Source organism: Danio rerio, chromosome 16 (genome assembly GCF_049306965.1).
Source record: "Danio rerio strain Tuebingen ecotype United States chromosome 16, GRCz12tu, whole genome shotgun sequence".
In the NCBI taxonomy this organism is placed as follows: domain Eukaryota; kingdom Metazoa; phylum Chordata; class Actinopteri; order Cypriniformes; family Danionidae; genus Danio; species Danio rerio.
The window spans coordinates 24,287,972-24,301,591 of NC_133191.1; the positions used below are offsets into that span (position 1 = coordinate 24,287,972).

Consider the following 13,620-nt stretch of genomic DNA (forward strand, 5'->3'; position numbering starts at 1 on the left):
AGTCTGTCTAATCCATTTATTTGATGACTAGTCTAGTTTTGGCCTATTCTTAGATGTCTATTAGATTTTCACTGAAAGCCCAAGTTTAGCCTTGTTTTAGCTAAGCTGTCTACGTTTAGATGTCTATTAGACGTCTATTTAACACAAAATTGTTTGCTGGGTTTCTGCATCTGGTACACAAATTCTACAGCTGAAGGGGTAGCAAAACAAAGGTGATCAACATTGCGTAACGCCCCTCTTAGCCCCCTGTTTATTTTTTTCCCCAGTTTCTGTTTAATGGAGAGAATTTTTCAACACATTTCTAAACATAATAATTTTAATTACTAGTTTCTAATAACTGATTTAATTTATCTTTGATGACAGTAAATAATTTTTACTAGACTAATTTTATTAGATTTTTTAAGACACTTCTATACAGCTTAAAGTGACATTTAAGGCTTAATTAGCTTAATTAGGTAAACTAGGCAGGTTAGGGTAATTAGGCAAGTTATTGTATAACGATGGTAAATATCTGATTGCGATTTTTTTAACAGATATTGCAATTGCGACTTGATATACGATTACATTTTGTAGTCAAGCTTTAGCTCAATAATCTGCAAGCCGTGGCAACAATTCTGTAATAGCTCTTAAAAATTTGTCCAACATTGTCAGATTGTCCTATCTCTCAAAACTATGGTAAACATTTTGATGATGCAATATGCTACCCATCAGATTTTTCTATCAGTGTAAATTTTAATGTGGATTAGTGTGATATGAAGCTGTACTATTACACTAACCTTCCTAACACCTAACTCTTACCTTAGAACCATTCAAATACAATGTTGGTAGCATAATCTGATGGGTAGGATAAAATGTCAGTACACTGGCACTCACACATTTGCTCTGGGCTGCAGAAATTAAATTATATATATATATATATATATATATATATATATATATATATATATATATATATATATATATATATATATATATATATTATATATATATTGCAGCCTCTTCTGAGTAACTAATTGCAATGTTTCAAATTGTGATTGCAATTCGATTTCAATTAATCGCACAGCCTTAGTATAAACAGACAGAAATATAATAACGTAATGTAAAATAACACTGTATAGTCTTCGTTGTATTAATAATTTAGTAAAATTTATTCTTCATTAAAGTTACAAATGTTGTACATTATCGTGCCCAAATGTGTTACACTCTCTTGAAATGCCTTTAAAACACATGCAAATGATAAAGTTTCACTGTGTTGTGGTTATACTTTGCAATAACTCTACAAATCTCATGTATTCTCAATTGTTGATCGACTGCAATCTCAACTCAACATCCTGTGATGTGACTATTGCAGACACACACACTGCAATATAGCAATGCTGAAATGACATATTATGCAGCCCTAATTTTTTTCCCCAATTTGTTTTCAACAGAAGAAAGAAACTCAAAAAGTGTTTGAATAATTAATTGCAGAGTAAAAAGTGGCAGAATTTTGATTTCTGGGTGAACTATCCCTTTAACACTGACTACAGTTATTGTAAGCTAAAAACGATTGTTTGGATTCAAGTAAGAGGCGCTCAATAAGCTGAAGTGTTTTTGAACAACCTTGTATGTCAAGTCATTCTGTAATTGCCAACTAAAAAAAAAAAAACAGCAATTTAGCTCCAAAATGTTTCATTTTCAGAGCCAGTAGCTGCTTGGTCTTGGCACAGGTACACAGGCACTGTGGCTCCAAAAATCCTTTAACAAATATCAACCTATTTCTTCGAGCTCCAGGAAAATGCATTTACACATTGCACTTAAAACTTCATTTTATCTCCCAAAAGACACATTCAGGCCACTGGCTGGCATACAGACTGGCAACATACTCAGTTTCTAATAAGAGAATGGTGAATGCATGCACATGCACGTGCTCACAAAACCAGGCACGCAAAGGATAGGGAACTGGTGAGTGATATTGATGTGGTCACGCTGAGGGAAGCGCTATTGGCCAATGTGGAGGTGTGAGATAATGGAGTGTACTTGCTGATAACATCTGTACGGTGGGTATTAGCCAAATATCCAGGCAAGGCAGAAAATGTGGAAACTCTCTCTTCACCGTGTGCAGCGGGATGACTGGGAAGCCGGTCCTGCACAATCACACAGAGAAATCTGAAACTCATATAATCACCAAATTACAATATTAAACAGGCCACCGAATATGACTTTCTCCAAGGTAGACTGAAAGGTTATCCCTGACCAGGTCTGGCCAAATTCCACTGCTCAAGACCCCTTTTATGAGATTATATCCGTTTCATGCTTAGTCCATCAACTTATATCAGCTGGGACTTCTTCAAAGAGACCGATTGGACCTTGGCGAATCAGGAACAAGCCATAGGACAGAGTCTACCTGTAAGGTCTCTTTATAAACCTTCAAAATCTCGTCATGCCTACTGGGACAGGTGGCCTTTACAGTACAGACTGATAGGAAACCACTGAGGAAAGATGCAGAGTTAGGGATTGAGTCATTTTGAAAGCAAGTTTCCCTCAAATGTGTCAAGCCAAAGAAAATATTGCAATACAAAGAAAGGAAAACGTGCCATCAAATAAAAAATAGCAGAGACTATATCGAGGATATGTTTCTCGGAAAATATTTCAGAATTACACAGCAGGGAAAAATGTGATAAGGACATAGTTGAAGCTGTCGAGTACAAGGTTGAGGAATATTTCCTGTTTTGCAACACTTTCTTTTGATTTATTTAGCCCAACTATGTCTTAGGTCATCCTGCATTATCGGGAAATGCTGTTGATGACAATGCGCTGCAGATTGCTGAAGGTTACGGGCAGACTATGGGCAAGACAGACGAAAACAAACATGAAGTAAATATAGCCCCATTCATATGGATAATTACACAACCCACTACGATGCATTAAGCTTTACAGTCAACCACATAATAACCAGAGAGCGAGCGAGAGCAGCAGGGAGTTCACTTTCTTACTTCCTTTTGAATGCGAGCCTGAGTGTGATTATTTCTGAGTAGTTTTGTTGATTACAGTTCACAGGTTCTCGTAGCTAATGATTTATAGAAGTAGTAGGGAGATTATCCGAAAATTGTGGAAGTCCTCGCCAAGCACGAGCCGTGCATAGGGGTCCAATCATGACAGCCCTGATTGAGCAAAATTACAGATGATCTTCAAGCTTTAATTTAAATTTGCATGCGCATGGGTGCGTTCGCCCCCGTGCTGCCTGAGAGGTCCGATCCCGCCTCTTGCTACTGAAACAAGCACAAAACATACTACGCTGTATTTGGGGTGTGTGTATGGGGGGTTGATGTGCTCAAACGCATGAATTCACACTCATGCCAACACACATTATGCAAAAAAGCAATTGAAATTATTCAGAGTTCCTTGGGTATTAATTGTTGGTGTATTTTGGAATGAGCAATTTTTAAAAAATTGTTGTTTTTTTTGCACCCCACATTGAAACACATAGCCGTAAGAGATTAAAGGGAGGTGCTGAGAAGACTTGGTATTTCGAAAGTATTAGAAATGTGTCCAAACTTGTTGAGCAAGTGAATCACACACAAGAGAGGAACACACACACACGCACAGATATTAAAGGTAAAGTTGAAATTGGTCAAAGTAGAAGTTTAATAAATCACAGATGTGTGCCTGTAGGGTTCAGCTCATACCCTCAAAAATGCAGATTCTCTAATCATTTAATTAAAACATTCTGTCCTGAAGATATATTGAAGAATGCACTTGTATCTCTGTTCCAAGCAGTTACAATGAGTATATTAGGAAGCATCCAGGCAGCAGAATAATTTCAGAACTTATGTATAAATGAATATGCCAACGCAACAAAGTCAATCATACTGAATGGTACATAATATACGAAAATCTCATCAGAGCTAATTCTTTTTGGCACAAGAATGTTCTTTTCTTTTAGCTGGATCTTTTTGATGAATAAGCTGATCTAGTTCACAAAATCCGTCTCTATGATTCATTCACAGTCCTTAAGCTCAACTCAGTAACTGTCACAATAATTAATGGGCCACCAAACGGCAAGATTGTCAATGACTCAGTGGTGCTGTAATATTGATTATTAATATACATTTTATTAGCTTTTATTTACATTTTGAATTATTTCATTTAAGTTTTAACAGTTTTAAAACAGTGTCAATATTAAGACATGGAGTAATTCAAAATCTTTAAAAAAATAATTATTTCATAATAATAATTTAATTTGAATAATTTAAAACAAAATAATTATTAACATACATAACAACTGCAACTTTAACATAAGTTATGATAATTTTGAGAGTCTGGAGTTTATTCACAACAAACATAATGGATTAGGTAGGGTGCTTTTGCTTTTGAAGTGATTTGAAGTTGTAGTAAATAGGTATTTAAAAACAGTGCGATATGATGAGTGAAGATTGAATTTCCAGAATATTTTGGATGGATAAAGCAAACTGACATCTAGAAAAAAGTAAAACACATCTCACTGGATTTCCGTATAGCTTTATTAAACAAACTACAGCTTTCCTGTCGCATGTTTACACCTGATTTCAATGACCAAAATGATTTGCTAAGAAACTAGGAATTGAACTCCAGAGTCAAAACACATTTTTTTTTAACTTGGCTCCCCCTCTGACGAGTCCATGCAAGTGCAGGTTGCCAGATTGATTTATGGCTGATTTAAACTGTTTTCTAGTTAAAAGCAATGGCACACGATAGATTAAATATTTTCCATACTAGAAGGAGTTTGACCTAACCAACGCCTGGAATTTCTATTTTATAAACGGCTTCTATTTTGCACAGCTGAACAGCATTCACAACAGGATAAACTTATTACCCCAAATACACCTCATGTGCGATATAAATGCTAATAATGTGAGTTTGAATGCCATTTTATGTGAAATTTATTGCCATACTACTGAAAGCAGCAGCAAATAGTTCACCTCAGATCTTGTAAATAAAACAAAATGGAACTTTAGAACTGTGAAATAATGCAAGCCAACACATATTAGTGATTCAGCATGTACATTTAATAATGTTAAAGAGGTTAAATATGTATTACTTTGATTATAAACCTTGCCATTTTGATTAAGTGCAGTAAGTGTACTATGCTGTGCTTCTGAATGGCTGTATTTAAATTTGTAACGTGTTTTGTCTGGTGAAAACAGCTAAATTGCTTATTACTCATTACATACCATGTTGTTAGGACACGGGGTTACAATGTAACCTGCTAACCTAATGTTTACATTTGTAATATATTTATATAGTTTGCTAATAAATAACCTCATGTCACTCTGCGTTTTATTTCGGAGTCTGCTACTGTTCACTGGAGGTCGCAGATGCATACTTTAAGAGCCCTCCTGATTAAATGAATAAAACATATGGGCTGCGCCAGAAACCGCCTACTACTCAGTAGGTACTGCATTTGAATTTAAACGTACTACTCGGCCGTTAGAAAAGTATGTTCTATACAGTATGAATGTAAATATTATGAATGGAATTCGGACGTACTACATCCACCATTTTGTCATGGTCACATGACCTACCTGGGTCAGTTGCGTTGCTTCACTTCCACTCATGAATTCTCTCGCGGGGCGTTATGGGATAGCGCAGCATGCATGGGATGCACACTCCCCAATCTTGGGGGAAGTAGTAAGTCTTCCGGGTACTTTTCGCATACTGATTTTCGAACTCTATGAATTTGGACATACTACTCGGCTCACATACTGATTGTAGCGTACTATATAGCATGGAAGTATGCGCTTTCGGACGCAGCCATGGTGTTCCACCTAGGCAACCTGGGGTGCGGAAATATTACTGGCTACAGTGGCAGTGGGCGGGTTAAAAAACTCAAAACAAATTTTATGCTTTAAAATAGTCAAATCTTACATATAGCACCTTTAACTAAAAACGTTGTAATGAACAACTAAAAATTTACACAAAGCTAACCCATGACTGAAAAACTTGGATGTCACACATAATTTAAACACTAAATAGGCCTAATGCCTTTTTGAAAACTTTAGTCACTATTCATAACAAGGATAAAAATAAACAGCAAAGTCTTTAAAGTATCTTTTTCCAAAGCCAGCAGTGTGTGAATTAAAAATGTTTGAGTAAAAAAACAAACAAACCTTTGACTGTGAGTTAAGACAGTATGTCCACACAAAGCCATTGCATCAGGTTTCAAACTTTTAGTTCAAATCATAAGAAAACATGAGGAAATAAATGGCTGAGCTGAGAGACCGTGACAGATAAGAGCAAAGCACATATTATAAGCTTTATCCACCTGACAGGCCATCTAAAACGTCAGCTGATAAACGAACAGCAACAAGTTTCTCACAGCAGTTCACAGTTTGGTTACAACTGAAAGGCAGGAGTGGAGATTACGAAGGAGGAAAAATATCTCACATACACAGCACTAGACAGAAAGCAAAAGTGTGTGGTGAGACGTGTCTACCTCGCAGCACTCATGTATCTAAAAGCGAGCCTCATTAATCAGGTTATACTGCAGCATTTGGTGTAAACATCAAATCAATGTCTGCGTTCATAGTTTCCAGCACTGGTGTGAATCGTGAAGCAAAGGAGTTGATGTTTAGTCTGCAGATGCCGTTGCCTAAATCTGTGTTAATAAACCACAACACTGCATAACAAGACTAAACATGAAGACACACCAACCCTGAATGCGAATGTCAGTTTATGCTTGTGCTAGAATTAAAAAAAAAAAAAATCAATGAGCCCACGAGGTAAGGGAAAATTAAAGTCCTTATCAAATTAAAACTAAACTGAATGTCAAACCACACATCTGTAAAACCACAAAAGCCCTCTTTTTCTGAGAAGCTATGAAAAAAATAACTACTTCCAAGCATATTACAAGGCTAAAATTCTACTCGCCTAATCTACTCATTAAATTCTAAATCTACTCACCTTCACACTTCAAAAAAATTACGATTTTAAAAGGCAGTTTTTTTTCCGAAGAACCATTAGAAAAACTATTTTTAGTTCTTTAAATATGTTTAAGTGAGAAGTTCTTCAAAGAACACATATATATTTGTCATTAAAATTTTAAACATTGCAAAGAACCGACTGTTGAACGAAAATACTATGAAAAAACTATGGCTGTTAAGGATCTTTATGGAACCATTAATGTCAGTAAAGATCCTTTATTTTTAAATTAGCTACTTTTCCATTGTTTTTTAATATAAACACAGGATTAATTGATGTCCATGACTGTTATGCTCATGTCTATTAAAGCAAAATACACATAAGTGACATGTTATTACACATGGAGTCAAGTTAAAAGGACTTTTAAAAAAATATTCTCGAGAAATTTTAACGCAAATGTGCGCTCTGTGTGAATGGCTACGATGGCCGGGAAGTGCAAAACAACATTACAAAGTGTGAAACACTTTTACAAAGCTCGAAACAAATTTACATTTTGAAAAACATTTTTACCTATCAACAGACACAATTACATAGGAAAAACTATTTTACGAAGGACGAAACAAATTTACATTTTAGAAAAAAATTAACAAGATGCAAAACACTTTTAAAAGTCCCGAAACAATTTACAATTTAATAAAAATTTTACAATTAAAGATTCCTTACGGAAAGGGAATGTACCACACCGGGAGTGACGCGGTGGAAAGTTGTTGTTGTTGTTGGTGAGTGCGGTAAATTCGTGTTGTGGAGTACATGGCATAAACAAAGTTTATGGTGACCGAACATGGACAGCAGTCAAGGGTTGTTTTGCCCGTTTTGTGGCGAACACATGAGCAGCTTAACGCAGATTAGCTTTACGTGTGGTCGGTGTTTGGAGTTTATAAAGGTCGCGGACCAGACGGAAACACCAGGCATACTGCATCAATGTGTTCAATATTTTAACGAGGGCCATTTGTACGCTGTAATCATAGACATAATGTCAAGTCTACACGGTGTAAACATCTGCTTAAGGACTCTTAACAGTAAACTGAATGAAGCCGGTGTCACGGTTTAACTGGTGTCCGTGTTAACTGAGACCCTTTCCAGATGTAAACTATTCACGTTTACAGATTGGCATATTCGTCACTTTTTCACAGCAACAAAACATGCCCTTACTGAATAAATATTCTTATTACTTGGTGTCAGTGTTATTGTAAACATTATTGATTTGAATATTTGTGACAGAACAGTACAAAACTAAAGTTAATGTAAAGAAATTATAATAATTGACATGTCATCAACGGGATTCGAACCCAAGTTAAAAGGTTCTGTGCGAGAAGCAACTGACTTATCTAACTGAGCTACTCAGGTCTACAGGGCTGATTTTGATATCTTTATCAGTCAACAAGTGCCGTGCTTTCATTGTTTACCATGTTCGATAGCTCTAACATGTTTTATTGCAGTTGGTCAAGCCATGATTTTTAAAGTTGTAGACTCGTGGAAACCTGTCTACAAAGTCACACACGAACTGGATATTACTGATATTTTTCAGTGTGTGGAACATCAAGCTGGACTTGACTCAGGGCTGATTTATCAGTGTGACCCATGGCGTCTGCCTTGCGCGTAGTCGTGTATTTATACTTCTGTGTGCTGTTTGTGTTGCTCTGCAATAACACTTCTGAAACGCTAGCTGGCTGTGGGTTTTATGTTGCTTTGTGTTGAGTTTCTTCGCAGGCGTTTTTTATTTTTCTGAATGCTACCTTAGTGTACCCATAGCTAAAACTCCCTCATTCAGAAGCTGGAGACGGCGGACGTGCATCAACATTAATCATAAGATAAACACATAACAACAATTTCCATATAGAGCTACTTTACAAACTCAACACTTGTAAACACTTGATCCAATGGATTGGCACTGCTCTCGGTCCATCCACACTGGTCACAGCTATCAAGCCGACCAATCACAGAGCTTGTGCTATGCGTTGTTGCGACGAGTAGTTGGTTTTTTTGAGAGGTGCACGTCAGCGTCAGCGTCAGCCACAGCAAGGACTATGCGACCACGAGAAGGCTGCACCGGAGCATACGCATGCGCTTGACACAGAAGTAGCCTTTAGTCACAAGCACCACTGAAAGTCTCAATCATCCAGGTAGAGTTTCTGGAGGAGTTGATGAACTCGCAGAGCTGGGTGCACCTCTAAATGGATCTAGTAGACTCAGACATGGCGCCGAACATGTATGTGCTGTTTTTCAGCCTTCCTTAAGCACATAAACACAACTAATCTCACAATAAAAATCTATGTTGGCCATTTAGCAAGGAAGCTAGAGTCACCAGGCAGACCACTTCCACAAAAAAAATATAAAATGCATTTGATCAGATTGACTTTCGGCCTACTGACTTAGTATGTGCTAAACAAGGTATTCAATCAAGGTATTCAAATTTCAATGCATTATACACATAGTTTACGATCAAAGTTGCCTTCTAAATCCTTTTCATTGACTTGCTTTCCAGCTCACTTTGGCCCTGTACATACCTTAATTGTGTTTTTGTTGATCTGATCAAAAGGAGACAACACTAAATACAGGACGGGGTGTAAAACGTTTTGAGCACGTCCACTTTCTACCAAATTTGAAGGTAGTTGAAAACACATTCAAACAGACTCCTTTTACAATATTTAATGAACAAGTAGTGGAATGTGTTCGAAGAGCCACTAAACACCACATTCTCTCAACCTACTGAGCGAACATGTTATTATTGGTGACGTGTTGCTGGAAAGCAAAACTGGGAGCACACTTTTTAAATGGGATTTAAACTTTGTCGAGTTAAACCACATTTATTTAGATATTTTAAAATCACTACATAAATAATGGATCCTCGTAGTTGGATCTCAAGTGAGACCAGGTGAATTTTTTTTTTTCATTTAATTGTACGAGTTCATTGCTCTGATCACTTCTGCAAAAGTGAGAAAATAATCCAGCTTGAGTGGTCCCAAGAGATGTATTTGAAAGCAAGTTAATACCAGGTGGAAACAGTTATGCATTTCAGCTGACCACTAAAAAAAGAAAATAAAAATAACTGAAAACACATTAATTATGGTAAAAAAAAAAGTCTGGGATAAACTGCTAAACTGATATGGATTTCTGGAACCCAGAAATCTTAAACATATTGGTAAATCTTTACAATACAATATGGGATATGTATTTACTAACATATTATAACATATGGTGGAATAAGTTGGCGGTTCATTCTGCTGTGGCAACCCCTGATTAATGAAGGGACTAAGACGAAATGAAAATGAATGAATGAATGAATGAATGTATTGTTCATTGTTTGTTCATGTTAGTAATAAACAAATTATCTAACATTAATTACATTAAATTAATTCATTACTAAAAATATTTTCAATCGTATTCTTGAAAATTAACGAAAGACTTTTAGATTGACATGAGGGCGAGTAAATAATGACAACATCTATCTGCGTGTCACTACATGAGACATGTTGCTGAAGCAAGTCCATCTGGACAGCATCCCATCTCCAAGTGTTTCTGACAGGGGCGGAGCACAGCGGGCCCTCCAGGCTGTCCTAAAAACACACACAGCCAATCCAGACGCAGATAACACCTGGAGTGGCAGGTGAGCATGTCATCAGACTGACAAATGACACCAATTAAACCATTAGAGAGTAAGACAGGGGACAGATCTGTGGCACTACAGGAAGAGAGCCGATGTACACACATCATTAACATCGATTTATTTAATTAGTGCTACATTCAGCACTAATTGATCAAACCTAGAGAAATTGTTCACCAGACTGTAAGGAGCTGGAGGGCATTGGATTTTACAGCATATAGTAGATTCTCCCTTTCAACAGATACAAAAGCTCTGACCCTTGATCCCAATTAATGAAATTGGAACACAGATACACACGATAATTACTAACTGCTGCCGCTTCACACGGAAACTGTTTTTGTTTTGATCCTCTTTGTTTGTTTTCCTCAGTCCCATTCCGTAAACACCCATTTAATGGATATTCTCAGATTTGATCTAATTTGCATAGTCTGAAATAGCCATTGTTGATGTTATTGATATACTTTTATACCAGTTTAATAATATTTTGATTTTACTTGTGCTAAACCAGTTTCAGTTTCTTCTGTTGTACACAAAAGAAGACCAAATGTTTCCAACAGCCATTAACTTCAATTGTATATTTCAGTATACTTTGGAAATTATCCCTTTAGCAAAACCAGGTTTAGAAAGTGTGCGCTGCAAGTGCACTTGCATTTCATACACTTTCTCCCATTGAAAAAAACAGCATGCATGAAGTAAAAACATACATGTTACTGCATCCACCAATAGATATATAGCATCAGTTGAATTGCTGTTGCTTCGGTTTCCCCCATAGTCCAAATACATGCGGTACAGATGAATTGAATAAACTAAATTGGCCACAGTGTATGTGTGTGGATGAGTGTGTATGGATGTTTCCCAGTGCTGAGTTGCAGCTGGAAAGGTATCCACTTTGTAAAACATATGCTGGATAAGTTGTAGGTTCACTCCGCTGTGGTGACCCCTGATGAATATACGGGACTACGCCGAAGAAAAATTAATGAACAAATTAATGAATTAATCAATGAATTAATGATTATTAATGTTATTCATTCTCACAATTCAGAATCTGTATGACTGTGGTAATTTTTGGCATATACATTTCGATATACCAAGTAATCAAAACTACTAAACATACTGCTTTTTGCTCATTATATTAAAGACAATCTCAGTCCTGGAGGGCCGGTATCCCTGCAGGGTTTAGCTCCAACTTGCCTCAACACACCTGCCTGGATGTTTCAAATATACCTAGAAAGACCTTGATTAGCTTGTTCAGGTGTGTTTGATTAGGGTTGGAGCTAAAATCTGCAGGACACCGGCCCTCCAGGAACAAGTTTGGTGACCACTGACTTAGAGTTACTTTTATGTGTAATGCTGCAGCAATTATTGAGGTGATAGTTCAATAAGAAATTAAATGTACTCTATTTCCTCACCATCAAGTGCTGTCAAACATTTATTAAGTTTCTTTAATCTGTTGAACACAAAATAAGTGTTTGAAAAAGCTTAAAACCTGTAACCATTGACTCCCATAGTAGGAAGAACAGATAGTATAGAAGTCAATGGTTACAGGTTAACAGCTTTATATATATATATTATATATTCTTTTTGGTTCAACAGAAGAAAGTCAAACAGGTTTGGAACAAGTACACAGTGAGAAAAATGATATCCCTTTGACAGACACAATATAAAAGTTTGAAGGCTCACTGAAAGGCTAATTAAAGCCAACTAGCCACACTTGTAATTAGTTATAATTATTCAGATGCATAGTCATGTGATTTAAAAATGGCAGCACCTTGGAAAGGTGCCTACAATGCCTACAATGAAACCCCAGCTAGTTTTGATCACAAATTATTTTGTCTGAACATTATACTTATAAAAAAGGTTATTAATTGATTTCTTTGTGCATAGAACTGTAATCTTGAAAAATGACTGCCTGTGCCTTTAAGGATAAACAGATCAAAGTTTGCCTGGTGGAAACAGTGAGACATGGAAGGACACGTTACCACACTTAAACCCTTTAATAGGCGCAGGTGTGTTTTAGGTTGCAGGCATGAAGCAACACAAATCTGGGAGCGTTTTTGGGCTTAGTCACCTCACATTCACTGGGGCTGAGCTCCTGAAAAGCACCGCGCGCTGCGTTACGCACAGGGACCGCAACCGCAATCCTGCGTAATGAGGTTAATTGGAAACAGTCAACAGGATGAGTGCGAATTAAAATAACTGTGTTCCTACCGTGTATTTGTAGAGTTCCAGTATACAACGTGTCTCTTTGCAGTCGTTGACAAAACGTGTATAAACAGCGCCAGAAGTCTCATCATCGCGCAAACTCCAGAGCACCTTGGCGTGTTCATGACTGAAGTCGACCAAGCCCTTGTGGGCAGATGATGAAACGAGTTTTGAAAACTGTCGGAGACTCAGTTTGGAGTCAAAATCAGCAGCAAAACTTCATTCAGCTAGAGTAGAAACACTGATCCCGAGGCGTTAGGAACTCGGAAGGCGCTTACTAAGAAACAGATGCATTTTCTGCTTACTAAATGCAACTAAAGGATTGCATGTTTAGCAAGTTACAAAACATATATTGACGTGTGAGATAAGTTCATATAGAAACATTCTTGAGATTCTTTGGGACGCTTGGTATTTCCTTTTGAAGAGAAGTATTCCACTTTACGCTGAAATAGGAACTTCTTTATCTTCAAATGTAAATCCAGTGTTTGTCTGTAAGTTCCAAGTTTGACAACAACTCCAAACTTCTTGTGAAGGGATTAGTTGACCATTGTTTGTATCCGCAGGACGCGCTCAATCACGGCCGTTGATAGTTGACAGTGATTAGGAGTGACTGGAGAGCGTTTCTGGGCAGGGCGGAGGACACCAGGGCGTGCCATTCAAACTTTGAGCCAATCGGCGATCGAGGAGGCGGAGCCAACATTCCATAGTTTTTAAAGGTGTGCTGGGCAGTGCTCTGACAGCTCCACTTTCGCTGAATGTGCCTCAAAAGTTTCTTCCTCGTGAACTTTTTGCCACGGGCAGTCCTTTTTGTTTGATTTAATTTACACTGTTGTTGTGATAGAAAAAATATAGTTTTATAAAGGAGAAACATGGTC

General features: G+C 37.1%; 1 protein-coding gene across 1 annotated transcript in view; it reads right to left on the minus strand.

The window, feature by feature from the left end:
- Positions 1–13,343, minus strand: part of efna4 (ephrin A4) — a 92,415-nt gene extending 79,072 nt beyond the window's left edge. The window contains exon 1 of the mRNA XM_001342982.9: positions 12,752–13,343. Coding sequence (XP_001343018.4) covers positions 12,752–12,870 — 119 coding nt within the window. The 5' untranslated portion in view covers positions 12,871–13,343. The remainder of the gene's footprint in view (positions 1–12,751) is intronic.
- Positions 13,344–13,620: the final 277 nt, after the last annotated feature.